Raw genomic sequence first — 19320 nt, 5'->3', positions numbered from 1 at the left:
CCACCAGGATCTGGTCAACTGCATGCAGTCCTAACATTTGGATTAAACCTTCCCACTATGCATTGACCCAGATTAAACAAACCCACATCCCAGATGAAGAAGACAAAGAGCAGGACAGTAATGTGGAGGTTTGTCTTGAGGAGAAATGTTGGCTGTGATCAAAGCTTCAGTTCAGGTGATCCGTAGGGGATTTCGTAGCCTGTGGGACCTTGTGAACTTCTGTCATCTAAAATTCCATTTACAGCACCTCATCCTGTCGTAAGATCGCTCTGAGATTGACGTTTAAGATTCAGTCCGGCACTTTACTAAATGTGTGAGGGAGAAACTTGATAAGTCATTTTTTTTTACACATAAGTCGACTCTTGACACTGTTTTCCAGATTAATTAGAAGAAGCTTGATAAATACGCAGCTACAGGTGTGATTAATCTTTTCTTTAAGGTACAAGTCCAAACATTTCACGGCATTGTTCTACTAATTTCTTGACTGATATTAAAGAATATAACAACACTCAGTCAAGACAGATAGACAAAATTCTAAGTAACATAATAATGAAAATGAAGCGTATCTAACGTAATCTCGTGAAGAAATCAGCTTCAGCCATGGAGTTGGTTCATTCTTCTACTGAAGATGCATTGTCCTGATTAGATCCTCTATGTTTCAGTTCTTTTTGGTTTGTCAGCATCTTCTCCCTGTTCTCTGATTGTTGTACATTTAGTTGTCTTGGTTTTTGTTTGTCTGTGTTGTGGATCCATAACGTCCAAAAAGCTACAGTTTTATGAGTTTCTGGTTGTGACTTCTGTTCATTAAGAATGAAGTAAATAAGTCTTTTTTTGTCACTTGCTGCCTCCAACATCAGACCTTTACTTAAGGTTTTCTACACATTAACTTGGGAGGAATATAGAAAAATGCGATCATCCCTGAATCTCCAAGGGTTCAGAGTTGATTACAAATCTTTGAAAATGATTATGACAGATTAAATGATAGCAGTTTCTGCGTTTTGGGGTCTTAAACTTAAGCTGCAGATGTATATTCAATCAGAAATGAGAGAGAAAATGTTTTGACTTCAGGTGTTGAACACAAACACTCTTTACTGTTTCAGAGTTGTAAACATATGGTGACATAACTAGTGAGTCATCTGCGGCATTTTCAAAACCCTGCATGCTGAACGGATGGCTGGTGCACAATAACACTGTTAGTTAAACAGATCTGAAGGTGTAGGAGACTCTTTCTCCCAAAAGCCCACATCAGACACAGTCAGACTGTGTCCTTGTTCCATTGGAATAGATCAAAGACTTAAGTTGTGGCCAAACTTTTCCATTGCACATTAATATTTCACTAATGACAAGGTGAATCACAGCCAGCAGCTTTTGTTTTCTAAGAAGAGGTACAATCTTGTCACTGTGTGGAAGTGTCACCTGGGTATTAATGGTCTGTGTAGGCGCCAGTGGACAGGCTCAGTTAATAGGAGCAGACTGAGTGGGGTGTTGGGCATTCCTTTGAATCCATTTATGTCAAAATGAAGCCCATCAAGAGGAATAAATGAATGAATGAACAGAATGAGTCAGCTGCTCTGTAGTACACAGCAGGATAGCTAAAGCCACTTCAAAGACTGTTGTAGAAAACCGGATAAAAATCCATTAAATATCAACAACAATGAACTTTTTATTTCATTGGACATTTTAAAGCAACAATGCTCATCTGCTGCTGAAGTTTTGCACTTTACCACTCTGGGGACGCCGGCATCGTCGGCGATGCCAGGGACCATGTTGGGTTTAATCGAGCATAGCTTTCGAACCATACAAGATAGAAACTTACTTTTTTCCCCGTCTTAATCGGGAGACTCCGGGCTTTCAGACGGTAGTTCCGGCATCACTGTAGCCCATTCATAAGTGATACAGTGTTGTGTCAAAATAGGTGTTCCAATCAGAGCCTTTGTCTTTGGCGCATGACACGTGTTTGTCCAATCAGAGCCTCAGGAAACGCCTCCAAACAGTGTCAATCACTTTGCATCGGCGTCATTAGCAGTCGGATAGTTTCCTTCTGTATTTACAAGGCCGATAAATGATGAAAACAACAGCTTTTACGCACGCATACCATGCGTAATTGCTCAAACAAACATTTGCATTACTCAAGTAGTTTATTTCAACATAAAACGACACAACGGCGTCGTAACAGATGTATAACTCGGTAACAGATACAGTGTGTGCAGCTCACAGTGATTTCGGAAAGCTGCGGTGCTTCAGTCCCCTTCAGTACTTTTAGTCATGCTTCCAAATTATAATACTCTTTATTTCAAGCAAAGGAGCCTCATTTACATAGCAGTTTATGATATCTCAATTCAAAATAAAAAAAAATAAAAAAAATACAAGGTATAGGACAGTATGGGGCATTGAAAGGTGGTGTTTATTAGCATTTAAACTAAAATGCTAATAAACATTTATTTCTCTACAATACCCTTGGTCCCCAGAGGGTAAAAGGAAACTCAAGCATCAGCAGGTATTATATCATGGTGAAAACTAGAGTTCTTGTGGTTGCTGTCGGATGTTTGAGCTCTTATTTACTAAACGTTGGCGGTGTAGCTTTAAGAACAGAGATGTTTGGTCTGTTGGATGGTGGATCAACAAAATCCCATGTGGTCCTGTGGGCATCCTGCTGGTGCAGTGGCTGGCACTGCAGCCTCACAGCAAGACCTTCAGTGGTTCCATCTGACTGGTTTGACTGAGGTTTAGGCAGTGGCCTTTCTGTGTGACATGTCCCCCTTTTGTATGTGTGTTTCTCTCTGCTTCTTCTTCCCACCGACAACACAACAACTAAATCGCTTTGGATTAAAGCACCTGCCAAATGACTGGAGAATAGATAGACGCCCAGGTTAAAATAGTTTCATGATTGGGGATCAATTGAGGGATTCTTGGCAGTTCTTTTATGGCTCCTATATCCTCTAGACAGTTTTAGATACTTCATATCCTCTAAGTCAAACAAGTGTGTTTTAGACTTTTATTCTGAGGCCAGTATAACTTGTTTCTCCATTTTTTTGTACTTTTACTGTATTTCTATCATGTCTAACTGCAGCCTGTTCGGGTGATATGCAGTATGTTCTGTGGGTTTCCTGGTGAGTTGGTGTGTTTGTACGCCAGGATGAAGTGGATGTTCCAATCAGTGTCTGGCTTCAAACATGACGAGTCAGTGAGTATCTCCAGACATGGCTGTCAGCGATCCCTTATGAGACTTCACTGGTCAGGACATGACTAGCAGAGAAAACAGATCTCTGTGAAGCTGCCTCTGAAGCTCGATTCACTTCTTCTTTTTTACTTCTGGTTCTGTGAATCATAGCGGGGATGGAGAGAAAGCAGAACAAAGAGGGAAATAATAATCAAGCCAAATAAAACCGTCCGCATTGACATGACGAAAGCGGTTACATGTTGGGAAGCTTATAATTTCCCTAATGTGATGATGTGGCCGTCAGATGAAGGAGCAACGTGGCAACAGAGGGGACTGCCAGGGACAGAGTTGGATCAATTCAAAGCCCAACCTTGCAACAATGGATACTCCATTAATCCCTGAGTAAAAATCGATCATTTCAGTGTTTGTAGTTTAAAAAAAAAAAAAAAAAAAAAAAACGACAGCGGACACGGCCAGAACCTGGGAAGGCTCTTAGTGAGAGTGGGGAGTGTGTACGTTTAAAGCACCTATTTGTGTCCGCTGGTGCTTTATGTGTGAAGATGAATGCCCTTGTGGAAGGTGCCCTCAAGGAGAGCGATCTAACTTGTCAGATGAAGAGAACGGCATATTTGTAGGTAAACACAGGAGTGTTTTAGCCCACGGGGGCACTGCCGAGCACTACGCACGGATCAAACTGCTCACAGGGATTAGGGGTTTTTTTTGTGAATGTGTGTGTGTGGTTGCATCAGTGAGGATAAAAAAAAAAAAAAAAAAACTGTGACCTTTCGGGGGCTGTTAAATCGTCCCGCTGGTGACGCCAGGAGACAAGCCCCTCAGGTGGAAGGGAATGGCTGCAGAGTGAATTATTTAGAATAGGACTGAGGTTTTTTGCGAAGGAGGGAGGGAGTTGGGGGTTCATGTGTGGGTGGAGGGGTTGATGCCAAGGACTGATCCCCCATGACAAGCCCCATGAAGCTTTCGTTGGTGGATCGGCCTCCACTCACTCAGCCTCCCTCCCTCCTCCTCCTCCTCCCGCCACTCCTCTTTAGTTTTACTTTCAGCTGAGCGGCTGCTGGTCCTGCTCCGCTCTCCTGTCCGTCTTTACTCCTCTGCTCTCAGCCCGTCACTCCACATGTGTCACTGAAGCTACCGGCCTCCACAGACAGGAGTTTGACAGCGACAAGGACGCTGTTTCCAATCACACACTCTGACCGGAGGACAGATTAAAGCCATGTTGCTTTTCTGTCCCGTATGAACGTTCATTCATACGTTTGTCTCGCTCATTGTGATCGCCACCTTCTCCGGCTGTGTTCGCACAGAGAGGTGACGATTGCATCACCAGAGAGACGCATAATGTTGATTATAGGTTAGGTAAGGAGCAATTCTCTTAATATTTGGCCGCAGGCAGCTTATTTTGTGTGATAATTTCTTTCATGAACAGTTAGGTGGCTGTTTTTATCCCAGTTTATCTCTGAAAAATAAACAAGATGGCTTTTTCTATATTTAGCCACGTGCACTTTGTGTTGTTTCAATCCGAACCTGACATGAGAAGTAATTTCATGAGACAGCACGCTGCACTTTTTTTTAAAATAGAAATTGAAAGCGGCTGTCAACAGATTTGGTGTTTGTTTGGTTTTTGTACAGTATTAATCATTAATTACTGTGTTTAGAGTTAATGATGGGTCAATATTTCTCATTTAAACAGAGCCAGGCACATTAAAGCAAAATGTACAAAAACTTTCTGAATAACAAACGACACTTGCAAGGATCAAATCCATGCAAAGGCTGCTGGGAGTTCGGCTTGGATGGATGGATGGATGACAGACAAGTGCATGAATGGTATATTTTTCAGGTCCTCACAGCACAATAAATGTCTTTTTTCCCCAGTGTGATGAAGTGGGGAAAATAAAAATGAATATAAATGCAAAATAATATTTTTAGAATTTATTATAGACCAAAGGAAAAAAAAAAATCCTAAAAAAAACAAATATTTACATGAAGCTGTTGAAGCGGACAGGAACTTGCTTTTTATATTGGCAGGGCTGAAGAAGTGTGAACATTACTGTATGTCGTGGATGTGCAGAAATGTCCAGAATGTTCAGCAGCTTGTGTAACTGCGGCTCTTTAACTGCTTAAAGAGCCGCGAAGAAGCTTCCAGCACAGAACCAGCCTCCTTTATACGGTGGAGTACGTCAAGCTGTATAAACTACTGGACAAAAATATTTACAGGAACATCCAGCCTTAAACAAAAGAACTTGGAAAGTTCACCATCTCTGAGGGATTAAAGCCTTTTTTACTCTCTAACTGCTGCTATTAAATAATGTGTTGTAGTATATGTTTGGTTCTGCACTCTAATACTACTACTACTTTAACTTTTAAAAGCAAATATACACGCAGATAAAGGGTAAAACAAGTAAATAAACTTTCCATGTAATTAGACAGTAAATGGCAAGTTCATCTTTAGGATGCCTTAGAATAAACGCTTGTGGCTGTGATGATGTATAAATCCTCAGAGGTTATCTAACCAGGCAAAACAGTGTTTTTTTTTTTGTCTTTTTTTGTCTGGTTGCTCACAGTCTTCCTGACCTTCCAGAGACTCTGAGCTTCTGTGTCCTTTCCCATAGTAACCACTCTAGGGTATACTTTGTAGCCCGGGGCAACAAGGAATCCCTATCGGCATGGTGATGCTGTCCATCATACATATCAGCATGAGAGTGTGTGAGCTGTTTGCACTGCCGTGAGAAGTCACAAAGGGAGAATCGCCGTTAAAGCCCAGTGTCAGGAGGTCAACCTGCTGTGGACTTTGTGTACTCGCACTCCTCCACTCTGACCCTGGAAAGCTCCGCACTCACGATCCCGCGCTTAGATAGGGTCAGACGCATGTCCATCACCATGGTGACAGCTGGGCTCCGCAGCTCGGCAGCGACAACATCACAGCACGACAGCAGCATCACCTACGACAGGAAACCAAGACGACTGGTGTAAACATGACAGCCATGAAGCAGCATCGGCGACAGCGAGCTAACACACTCACACGCACCGAGTGCCTAAAAATGGGTCTTAGTTTCAATTAGTGTCGGAATACTCCCAGCAGCGAGGCAGCAGCTTCTTAATTTGTGGAGGGACGAGTCGGTGGAGAGTCGGAGGCAGAGCGGGCCCCTGAAACAGATGGGCCCTGCGTGACTCTGGGCTTCCAGCAGGGGCAAAATCAATGCTCATAACTGACAGAGGAGAAATTAATAATTATATTATCACAAGATTGCTTTTCATTGCCGGTGTAATCTAATTAATTGCTGCTTCGTTTGTAGTTTGTTGCATCTTTTCCTTTTTTTTTTTGTTTTCTAAACTGCATATTAAATGTTTCAGAAGCAGAAGTCTGAAGAACATCACGTCATGCCTTTGATTCTTCCTCACCTGCTTCTCACATTCCTCTTTCCCTTCTTACTTACATTTCTTTCCATTCTTATTTTCCTTCACAAGTTTTATCCTCATTTGAAATAGCAATAATACAGTGTAGGTCTTATGTAAATATTCAGATTCAGTAATAACCACAACTCGTCATATGTTTGGTTGTTTGATAGGATCATGTCCACTTGACTGATCTCTTTACAGTTAAAGGTGTTTTCTTTATTTATTTCTGCTTCTTTTTCATCTTAGATCTGTCTGACCACCTTCTGGAGGTCGTGGGGCTCGAAGGAGCCATGGAGATGGGCCAGATCTACACCGGGCTGAAGAGTGCTGGACGACGCCTAGCGCAGTGCTCCTCTGTGACCATCAGGTCAGAGTTTCCCCACACATCCCGTCATACCAGTGCTAGTTACATCTGGTTACAGTAAATGTAACATTTTATGTCAGTTAACGAGCATTTTTAGTGTAAAACAGCCTTTTCCAAACCAGGGGTCCCAAGATAAATTCATTGGGTCGCTGCGTCTCCATTACCCCTAGAATTGCTCAAAACCTAAATATCACAATTAAAAAAAAACGTTGATGGAAACACCTACGTTTCAAAAACACCTCGCCTTTCAAAACTCTCAAATATCGCTAAAATGTTTTTTGCTGTCATTAAATTTCAGATGTTTCCATATAGAAATTTATTGCAAACGTGTAATAGAAATACTTTTTTCGTATTTAAACATCCCCGGACGCGATGTAAAGCAATAGGTGACCAGTTAATGTCTGGTAAAGATGACGTGGCATGGCGCAAACAACAATGAAATGCAGGAAAATGTGTTTTACAATGAATTAAAAAATGGAAATGAGGGAGAAGTGCCTCAAGAATTTGTGATAAATCCTCTGTGGTAAAACGCCAATATAACACTACGTGGCTACCTTGCATAAAACACAATTCTGCACCTTATCTGCTAAACCCTCAATGGAAACACCTGCAAGTCGTAATCGTAGCTTGTAGAAATGTTAAAAATATTGCCTTTATTTAGTGAAAAACAGTAATTGAAATGTAGCTATTGTTATATTTAACTTCAACTTGTCTCTTGTTTATGACATGCAGAACCAGTAAATCCCTTCCGATGCAGATTGATGGTGAACCTTGGATGCAGAGTCCCTGCACTGTAAGTCATCGAGTGTTTTTACGGTCTCTCCACAGGTGGTTCAGGTACACTGGAGCCAAAAGACTGAGCAGTGTCAGCCATACTGGAAGTGTATGCTACACTTGGTACCAAGCTCTGAGTGATAAGTTGGCAAAAGATGGGCCAGAATTCTCATTTGGTCAAAGGACCAGCAGAAGTTTGGGCCACAATGTTAACAAGGGGCTGGAACCAACTTAATTTGAATGATTTGGTTAAATATGTTCAACATTTTAGGTAGACGACTCCATCATTCCTTCCTGTGAGGATACTTTGTTGAAGGCAGTGAGATATGTGCAAAATGTTTGTAAGGAAAATTTAAACTTGAGGCTCATATTTGATGCAGAGAAAACAAAAATGATGACTTTCATAAAATCATAATTGAAACCTCCATTGACTTGATGTGTGCACGTCTCAGGGAGTTAAAAATCAGGAATGTCTCTACTATTGAAAACCTGGGTGGCTTTAGACTTTAATTTGACTTTTAGATCTCACACTGACAATCTGGTCAAGGATCTAAAAGTAAAGCTTGGTTTTATATTTTAGGCAGAAACCGTGTTCTTCTCTTTTCCAAAAAGAAAAAAAAAAAAAGGCTTGTTGCTGCAATGTTTTTGCCATCGCTACTTTACATAAATGTCAGTGCAACTTCATTACAAATGCAGAATACAGTGTACCATGGTGCTTTAAGATTGTTTTTACTGGTTATAAATCACAAATACATCACTGTAAACTTTAAAGTAAGGTTGGTTGGCTGTCATCTGCCTACAGGCTTCTTCACTGATACACATTTATCAGTAAAGCTGTTGCTAGACTGTTCCCATCATTCCTTCATTACATTACATTATTACAGTCAAATAAAACCCATCTCATGGTCCCAGATTTGTCTCTATGCCCAGAACTTGCACTAAATTTGTAAAAAGTCATTTGTGTTCTCTGCTCCCTCTAAAAAATACTGATATATGCATTCATTATTGTTTGTTGAAACTGTGGTTTGTATCACAAACAGGAAAGGGGTTTTCAGTCGGTTGCAGTCTGCAACTGTGCCACTAGATGGCACTAATCTTTACACACTTCACTTTTTTAAGCTTTTTTTTTTACCTTTAATCTTTTTGGTGAGGATTTTTCAATTTTAAACATGTAACTTTGAACAAAATGCATACTGCAAAAACCCTTATGGTTGAACTGCTGTGCGAAAGAGTTGTATGAAGAGCAGGTATTTGCCCTGCTTAGTTATCACATAATGCTTTTACAGATGCTTTTTTTTTTTTTGCTGAGACCTCTGATAGTAGTTCAGGGATGAGGTAGACTATACTTTATCTCAGTAGATTACCATCTGCCTCAAACCCTCTTAAAGTGTTTATTAAAGTTGTTCATTTCTACAAATGAAGCTTGTGCTTTGTGTTGATTGCGCTTTATAAAGTTTAACTGGAACAGCAATGCAGATTAAGTGTGGCTGAGATAATTACACATGAAACGCTTTGGCAAAGCCCAAAAAAATAAATAAACCTCCAAACAAATAGACTACAAGTACTCTTGAATTTCCTAACCAAATTAGTCTGATGATGCACGTTCGTGCTGGAAACATTTGCACGGCAAGTTATTCACAGCGTAACCTTAAAAAGATTTCAGATGTTATTCTGGTATTAGTATACTTTAATTTAGTTTAAATATAATTACCACTTTATTTTGACATGAGTACATAACATGAATAATTCATTGCATCTAATTGTTTAAAGTCTAAAATTCCAGTAAACAGGACTCTTGAGGTAAAAAAAAAAAAAAAAAAAAAAAAAAAAAAAAAGAAATATAACGTTGCATATTAATGACACAGCTCGGTTATCTTCTAAATTTATTTCAGGTATTCCTTTGAATCTTCTTTCCCCTTTGAGATCATTGTCTTGCCCTGAAAGGTTATCTTGTGGTGTAAGGTACATCAGAAACATTAGGTTCACTCTTGTTTAATGATGGCAGAAAGCCCACAAAAGCTGGTAATTGCCACAGAGTCAAAGTGCATCTACAATAAATGGCAGCTCTCCTTTGAAGACAATGCGGTCCTTTCAATGCAGATGGTAGCATTTCCTCTCCTCATTACTGTTTTGAGACTCTTAGTGTGACAGTTTAATGATGTGCTTAATCTGGCAACCTTTTAATGGCTGATATCTCTTATTTGCTCGTCAGTTTCAACTGCCGAATGAAATGGTTTCATTATATTATAAAACACAAACTTTTCCGTAATCCCCTGTAATGTTTCCATTTATCAGACTCGTGCACACCAGGGAGTCTCAAAGTTTGTTATATCAAAGACTTTCATTTATACATTTATAAGTCAAGAGACTCCACTAGACGAGAACCCATATGGACATATGGCCCATATGGGACACTTTATTTGTTCCTGTTGATGCATTACTCAGCTGATGTTGTTGGTAGACAGAACTGGATAGTGAATGATGGCGAGAAACATGGCTATATTATTGGAATGAATGCTAAGTATAATTGAAGAACTTGGTTGCAACGCTTCAAAAACTCAATGAAAAACTGACCCTGTTTCAAGCAGAGATGCCAACACGATAAACCCAGAATGAAGGATTAATTTATCAGAAAAATACTGTTTAATTGTCACTTTCCATACAGGTTTATTTTAGAACCATGTCAGCAGATCAGCACGACTTGCACATGGCACAAGAACAAAGTAAAACATCTGCGTGTTCCTGCTTGTGTTGCATGCAGCTAGCCACTAGCCTCAAGCCAAAGTTAGGTCTTTTAATAAACAAAATATAATGATGAATGTGGTCCAAACCCCCGTAACAGCCTGAAAATGTGTGCACATGCAATCCAGTTCATTGATTAGAGTTTTGGAAGAACAAGGTTACTCTGCCAAAAATAATCTGCTCCTGATGTGTTCAACAGATATAATCTGAAATATCTCATTTAACGACAAGAAGCACATGTTGCCGAATGTTTTCTGCCTTGTCGTACAGGGGCCTTTAAATACAGTAGCTGTCTGCATTTATGTATTTACTGCTGTAGCTGGTAATTTCCCTTCATTTTCCAGACATTTTCATTGACAAAAAGGGAATAAATTAGAAAACCATAAATGCAAATACAAAAACTGAATAAAGGTCTGACATTTATTTTAATAGTGTTGGATGCAGTTTTAACTTGATTTAAGTCTAATGAGACAATTCAACTTTATTTGTATAGTGCCACTTCACAACAATGTTGTCACAGGGCACTTTACATACACATCATATATACATATACATATCCTATAATAGAAACCAACTGATTGCATCGAGTCATGACTTCAATCCAATCCCCCATCCTGAGTATGCATGCGGCGACAGTGGGAAGGAAAAAACTCCCCTTTAACAGGAAGAAAACCTCCAGCAGAACCCGGCTCAGGGAGGGCAGCCGTCTGCCTCGACCAACCAAAAAAAAAACAACCTAATAAAATGTTTCATTCTGACAATCTTGTCAACAAGTAATACAACTGAGACAACGTCCAGTCAGACTGAATTTAGTTTAAGCTAGGGGCGATTCAGTCAGACTTCAGAAAACGTAACTTTGATCGGCTCCCAGGAAAACTGTACAATTATTTTTCACCGAAGTGCATAAACCTATACTTTGTAGAAACCAGAATTAAAATTAAAACCTTTTCCTTTTCAATATAGATTGAGATCATCCACAAGAACCAGGCTCCCATGCTGATGGGCCCGCCTCAAGGACGGAGCTTCTTCTCTTCAATCATAAGACGAACTCGTACGGAGAGCAAAGACTGAACAATCGTCGTTGGAGAACTGCGAGTCCCAATCGCCCACCCAGACAGCGGTGACGAGTTGATCATGGCTCGGCCCGTTGTCCAGCGGGATCTTTGATGTCTGTTTGATAGTTCGGTGCCAAGTAGCAAACTGTAGGTTCAGCGTGTCGTGTGCAGCATGAAGATGTCACCGAGAAGCTCTTGTTGAATCTAAAATGAGCCGTTTAGGGCCGACGCTGTGATCTACGGTGTGTAGAGTAGTTTAGCTCAGAATGCACTGAAGCTATTTCTGGAAGTCTCTATTCTACTTCTATTTTCTAAAGGTGTTTTTATATTTTTGCTGTTGTGCTCCGTGCCATGTGGAACAAATGAATGTGTTCTGTGATATAATTATTTATTTATTTATTTATTCATATTCTGCTGCTATTTGTGTTGTTTTGTTTCCTGTATTTGCATACCCCTGACGCATGATGGACAGTGAAGGAGGCTGCTGCTGTTGGAGCTGACATATCAGGAGTTTTGCAGCTGATTTTTCAGAAGCGTTTAGTTAGAGGTGAAGCTTCTTTACTTTACTCCATCTGCACTTCTGACGACGACAAAGAAGCTTTTTATTTATTTATTTTCCTTGCAAGTCATCCTTGTCACGTTTTAACTGGCTGCGTTGCTGCTCTGTCGGGGGGGGGGGGGGGAAAGAGTAAGAAATGATTATTGATTGTTCATTTAAAAGAAAAAAAAAGGCATGATGCTCTTGGTTTTATGTTGCATGGGAGAGTTCCAGGCAGACGAAGGAATTCTGTGCACACTTGCTGTTGCATGACTGACCAGCTGTGTCGACTCGTCTTCAGCGCTGCACTCTTCACCTTCAACCATATCGTCCTTCATCTGTGAGATGGCTGCGTGTTTTGCTTTTGAAATAACAGGTGCTCAGGTATTTTTAAATGTAAAAATCAGTGAAAAGGCAACAAAAGGAGGGATGTCAGGTAGATTAACTCGCAATCAAGCACATAAAATCACAAGAAGCAGTTTGACGTCCGGGTCTGTGGGCATTGATTTGCTCCGATGTCTGCTGTTGAGTGTTTGCAGTCTGCTGTGCATAAAAGTATACATTAACCAGTTAGTCTAAATACAAAATACCTATCAATGTATACATTGTGCAAGCATGATTTAAAGAATCGATACTGAACGTGCTCAAATGTGCATGTAACATCTATGTGTTTTTCCTTAAAAATCTTTCAACTCAAGATTTATGCTCTGTACATAACATAAATCTGGGTTGTGTTTTAATGCATTACTGCACAGAAAAAGACATTTTTGTCATTCACGCTCACCAAAGACAAAACAAAAGACACTTTGGGAACAGAGCGGCTGTTCAGACTTGGTTCAAACAGCCATCTTGGGTGATCCCACAGCACTAAAGTGTGTGTGTGTGTGTGTTCACACCTAGCATCATGATCCTTTTCCACATGCGTCCTGAGCCACTGCTTCTGATCTCGTCTCATTTTCACGGCTACATATGCAAATATGCACACAGCCTATGTCGCATGGTCACCTCAGCAACAAACAAGACATCAGCAGGTCTACAGATGTTTCTGAGAAATCATGTGTTCGGTACCTGAACTTCACACAAACATTAAGATGGATCAGTTTCATCTGAGTTGCATTTATAGATTGTTTCTTATGAGGTAGAAATAAATTGATGTTGCAGTGTGACACACTCCGGCTGATAAAAACACACACGAAAGCTTTGAAAGTAATTTCCTAAAATCCAGCTTTCCAGTGAATTGCCAGCTGTTTTTTTTTTTTGCTTTGCACAAGTTGCTTTGTGCATGCAACTCCTGCTGCTGCTGGTTGTTCCACCTTAGACACACCATTGGAAAGCTGTGATTCTTATCAATTGATGCAAAGCATTTTACAATATGATGACCTCACAGGTCAAATCATCACCAATTTATAAATGATAGGCAGCTCACCTAAATAAAAACACTCCTGGAAATTCAGTGATTGATATTTCCAGTCAAAGTATTGACAAAAAACGGAAGAAAAACTTGTTCGATTTATTAACGCCAACTGCTGTTGCGCAATTTTCCATTATCTGGCAGTTATGTGTTTAATCATTCATATTCTTGCAGGCTGCATTTATAGCAAATGTTCCTCCTGTGGCTACTTCAAAATATAACCAATCATTTTAGATTTTGTCTGATCTTCAATAGAAGCGTCCATATCATGTCCACTTCCTACTGTTGCACCCTTGAAATGGACAGGACTCTGTCTCGATTTAGGCAACTTCATTCACCCAGGGCTGCACTTATCTGGGTGAGGCAGCCAGGACGTGTAGCGTGACCACGATACACAAAGCAACCACAGACATGCGCCGCTCACACTGTGCGCAGGCTGACGACGTACTTTTGTCCACCCGTCCAACATGTCCCAACAGTAGCACACAACAACTAAACAAAACAAGAAATCCTCACGACATGAAGAAGAAAAAAAACACAAAATGTCTACAAAACTTCTGAACAAGATCCAAATTAGATGTTAATGTCTTTTTATTTCCTTGCTGCAACGCTACAATGACCGAGTGCAGAGCCGGAAAGCGCTGCGTGCGCCCCGAACTAGCTTTAAACAAGCTTCAGGTGGAGGTTTGTTACAATGCATCTACATCTGTCAGAGACAGTTCCAGTTGTACAAACAGAGGCCTTGCTTCCTGCAGGGGTGTCCAAAGTCAGCCCTCGAGAGCCCATGCCCTGCAGACTATATCTTGCTCCAACACATTTGCCATACACCTGCAATGTTTACCAACAAAGCCGTGGCCTACAGGTGTCTCCTGCTGTTTATAATCATCCAGTCCCAGTCGTCTTGGTTTGAAGAAAAAAATAAAGGTTTATTCTTTCCATTCGATATTTACAAAAATATTATTAGTATTAAATATTAAATCGAACATAGACACGGTAAGAAAACTGTGTGGCTCCACAGTTGGTGAAAAACTAAAAACCCATCAACCAAACACGTTCTGCGGTCTCAATAGTGCCCATGTAAACAAGAAAACTGCTACTTTTTACTTAAATATTCACCAAAATGTAAATATATTTACTTGTTGAACACAAGGATTAAAATAAAGTCATCCTTTGTAAAAATAGCAAGTGAATAAAAACTTATATTAAAAGTGTTTGCCTCTTACATATTATATGGATCCAACAGCCAATGAGGTTCTGCTCAGTTTATTAATCTGAGTCAGGTGTGTTGGAGCAGGGAAACATGGAAAAGATGGAGGATTATGGCCTTTATTTATTTATTTTTATTTATTTATTTATTTTTTGTTAAAAGATCCAAGTAGCAGCTGATAGGTGGAGTGTCATCAGGTCAGCAAGTGTTTCCTGAAGGACGCACCAAGTTCAGATCATTTAAAATGAGGACAGGAATGACTTGAACCGCTGCTAAATGTGTCCTAAATGATGAGATCTGAATCCATCCTGAACGTGCTCCCCAGTCCACGAGTGACCCGATCACCCAGGGTTTATGTTAAATCTGGGTCTGAACAGCCTTTTAGACTTAAATCTACAACAGCAGGCCTTTGAAGAACTGCACTTGTGTGTGTTTTTTTTAATTTTTATTTTATTGAACTGAATGAACTTCAGGCATGACTGTTTTCGTGTTTGAAAGTGCCAAACAGCAGTGGAGACACAGGTCTGATGGGTCTCCCAGCTCTTTGCTTTGTACGGTGCAGCATTTGTACAGTGAAGTTGTATTTTTGAACACAGTATTGTTTATTTTTTCGGCTTTCTGCTTCACTCTGAAACTCCCACCATGTTGTCCTTGCCTAAAAGCAAGTTATGCCTGCCAATGTTGACTAAGAAAAGTGATGAAAACTATTAAAGAAAAAACGTTTGTTGTTCGACGCGACGTTCTGGTGTTTGCTCTTTCAAGTTTCACTTGCATATATTTATAATCCGAAATTTAGATTTCAGCTAAGTATTGTGTTGGATTCCTTTTTTTTTCTTTAATGGCATGAGTTGTACTATTTGCAATTAATCTAAAGATGAAAGCATCACAGATTCAACTGCAGACATCATCTGAACCGGAAAAATCATCATTCGCATGAGCTATTTTTGGCTAAAAAGATGTGAATATGTATCGATTTATATTGTCAGTACGTTGCAAACTTGTGCTTAAAATGCCACTAAGTAGAGCTTGCCCTGGTAGTACTACCACTGTCCATCCAATGTTGGTGTTGTCCTTTCGGCTTGTCCCTCTGAAGGATTCGCCACAGCAACAGGTTTTACAGCGGACGCCCTTCTGGACACAATCCTCTGCATTTATCCAGGCTTCAGACAAGTTGTAAGGGAGCAATCGTGTCCCCTTCGGGGGTGCAGTAGCATCGGGGAGCAGCACTCGAAACGCAGACCGACAGGTCACAAGCAGCTCTAACCCCCCCCCCCCACCCCCACCCGCATCATCTGATACAGCAGGAAAATGTTAATTTAGAGTATATGTATAATAACTGGTTAAATTTGGAATAAACGTTGAAAATGTGAACTGGATAGGTGTTGCTAATGTTAACGGTTGGTCTTTTACTGTTATTTCTGATTTGTCTCATGTTTCAGTGCCTTCCGATTGGTGGCCATGGTTTTTATAGATCAGGGGTGGGCAACTCCAGTCCTCGAGTGCCACAGTCCTGCAAATGTTAGGAGTTTCCCTGCTGCAACACACCTGATTTAAATCAACGGCTAATCAAGTCTACCCCTGTTATAGATGATCGGGCTGTGATTAGTCCCTTTCGACAGGTAAAAGTCGTCCATGTTCCCTATGAAGAACTACAACAAGGGGTGTCCAGCTCCGGTTCTCGTAGGCCACAATCATGCAGGTTTTCCATGTATCCCTGCTCCAACAGGTCTGACTCAGATTAATGAGCTACTGAGCAGAACTTCATTGGCTGTTGGATCCATTAAATGTATGCCAGGTGTGTTGGAGCAAGAATACGGTAAGAACCTGTGGGACAGCGGCCCTCTAGGACAGACTTTGGACACCCCTGACTTAAGATGGCGAAATAACTTTTACATATCTGGACCAAAGACTGGATAATCTTCTTCTTCTCCTGCTGTAGTTTGGTTACATCACAGCTTCCTTCTGGTCTCACCTGTCCACCAAGCTCTTCTACATGGGAATACATCGCACGGACTTCCAGAGCCTCATCTTCAGTCTTCATCATCATATTAACAAGAAGTATAACATGTCACTGCAGAGCAGTAAAGTTGATTAGTCGGCTGTTACCAACCCCTCCAACAGCGATTCTAACTTTTCTTCCCTCAAGCTCAAACCCCGTTATACCTTTAAACGGACTTCACCTCCTTTCCACCGAACATAATGTCATCAGTAAGGCTGCAACAGCGTGTCCTTTGTCAATCCTTGTTTTGTTTGTGTTTCCTTGGACGCTGAAAAAGCCTGACGTCAGTGAACTCACCTCCACAGCTAAAGCGTTGCACGTCCTCAAGGCTGAGAACATGGCGGTCCAGTGGGTAAAATTCTGTTGTTAAGGACACTAACTTGGAAATCACTTCCATAAAAATATGTTTTTATGGAAGCTGTTAAAATGTACGTTTCTTCTGTAAATCTGAGCCTTTTTGTTCTCATGTTTCTGCCGTTTCCTTTGCCACCGCTAATTATTTCCCACAAAAACAATGTATGATACAAAAGGATGCAAGAATGATTAAATAGCACAACATTATCCTCTGAACTGGCATTTAAACTGGTTTAAATGTCAGTGATACACTAAACTCCTGCCAGCGATATTCGTACTTTTATTGACCCTAAACTGTAGTACATCATTTTAACCTAATGAATTTAAAGCAAGATACCTAATTTAGTTCTCAAGAAATGTGTTTTTCTTTCAGAATTTGACATTTTTACAGCATTTAGATTAAAAAAACATATTTATTTTGGTATGTCTTATATCTTGTTTAAGTGAGATGTGTTTGAGACGTCTGCATTTCTCAGTCATATGGATAGCTGGCTGCACTTGACCTGCGTTTCTCCATCCTCGAAGTGTGTTCAGCAGGAGTGGCACAAAGCTTCACTTCACATCAACTTCACCTGCCTGGTGCGGGAACCCTGCCTGGATCCAAGATGGCATCAGCGTGACCACTACTGACTTCTTGTATGTCCATCTTTCAGTCAAGTCTGTGATGCGTTTGGTAAAGTTCTCTTTCAGAGTTTTATCTGATCCTGTATCAGCTGTCGAATTTAGTTTGTTGCTGTAAAACAGAAACTGAGTTTTATTTTAATGATGCAGGAGTAACTAAAAGAGAGAGAATTAGGCGTCTGTCTAAATATGAATGTGTTAATCTGTTAAGTAGCTTTAGATAGTTCAAAATAAAAATGGAAGACTAACAAATTATTCTTTACATTTTTGTTACTTTTTATGGAGCCTTTAATGTTGAGTAAAAGAGGAGGGAAAAAAACTTGTAAAGAGACAATAAAGGATCTTTTAAGGAAGGAAAACCATGTATGGAGTTACACTTTAAAATCTATTTTAAAATCCTTTTATTAGTTTTTTTCTTTTTTAAAGGTTTTAGTTCTTCAGGTCATCAAGCTGCAGGTCTCCTGTTTATTTCTGAGGTGGGAACTAAAGCAAAGCATATGGAACAGACATCCAGATGACTTGAAGGCAACTGGGAGTGGAAAAATAAACAAACTTAAGACATTAATAGTCCAGAAAATGTTATTTTATATCACTTTCTTCTTTTTTTCAATCTCACCTAAACTTCTTCTATTTAAACTTCCAGCATTATTTCACAGAGACTCAGTTGGGGAGGGTTAGGACGGCACTTTTCAGTCAATATTTTATGTACAGGTTGTATTTGTGTGTGTGTGTGTGTGTGTGGTTATGTCACCATGTGTGACTTGTGGGTTTATGGTGTTTATGGTGTTGATGGGTGGATGTTGTTCATAACATTTTAAATGTAAAACACTAAGTTGCATTTCTGTTTCAGTCAATCAATTAATTGAATATAGATGTAAAATTGTTAATAGAGATAAACATCTGGCTTGACACAGCTGTATGAAAAAGTGTTATATGAATAAAGTTTGATTAATATCGAGTAGTAAAATACAGTAATTAAAAGTTTTTCTTTTTTAGATTTTTGTGGATTAAAACTACTTATTTTACTGAGTTGCGACAGTTTAGTTCGTCGTTAAAAGCCTGTCAATAATAATCAAATTGAAATTTCCAACATGAATTCTTTTGTCGTTTCCAGTTAAGGAACAGATTATTCTCACATATGGTATAAAAATAAGGGTTGTGGGAGGTGAAAAAAGTCCCTTATGGCAGCTGGTGCCTTGGTTACGGACATGTTTAATGGTGTTTCTGTGAAGTCAACAACTTGCTGAAGCTTAAATTAAGAAATAAAACAGTTAGTTGGATGTAAAAAAAACCCAAAAAACTGCAGTTATGGCTCATCTGATGACTGTTATTGTACTCATCAGCTTCCATGTTTTTTGTGAATATTAAGCAGCTGAAGAAACACCAGTTCAGTTACAAACTGCTCAAAATGGCATTTGTTGAGGAAATAAAAGTGAATAGCTGGAACCCCGGACACATGAAGGTTTTAATGCAAGAGTTGCATGTTGCGGCTGCAGTGTGCACGTGACAGTGATTCCACATGGTGAGGGTTTCTTCTTCATGCAGCCTTATAGAATATAAATAAAGCTAAATGCAAAGATGAGTCGTTTGATACTTATATGCATTATTTGATGAGACAATTGAGGTCATTTATATCGTACCTGTCATATAGTGACTGTTTTTTCTTTCTTTTAAACTACAGGGC

At 39.9% G+C, this 19320-nt stretch overlaps 1 protein-coding gene across 2 annotated transcripts in view; it reads left to right on the top strand.

Moving 5' to 3' along the window:
* Positions 1-11522, top strand: part of dgkb (diacylglycerol kinase, beta) — a gene marked incomplete at both ends in the record, with an annotated part of 85242 nt that extends 73720 nt beyond the window's left edge. For both annotated transcript variants that reach the window (XM_079241211.1, XM_079241210.1), the window contains 3 exons: positions 6818-6938; positions 7668-7728; positions 11415-11522. In XM_079241211.1, coding sequence (XP_079097337.1) covers positions 6818-6938; positions 7668-7728; positions 11415-11522 — 290 coding nt within the window. The remainder of the gene's footprint in view (positions 1-6817; positions 6939-7667; positions 7729-11414) is intronic.
* Positions 11523-19320: the final 7798 nt, after the last annotated feature.

The sequence above is a fragment of the Telmatherina bonti genome (assembly GCF_933228915.1).
Source record: "Telmatherina bonti genome assembly, chromosome: 5".
In the NCBI taxonomy this organism is placed as follows: Eukaryota; Metazoa; Chordata; class Actinopteri; order Atheriniformes; family Telmatherinidae; genus Telmatherina; species Telmatherina bonti.
The sequence above is the reverse complement of the archived record's forward strand: the minus strand, read 5'-3'. Positions and strand labels throughout refer to the sequence as shown.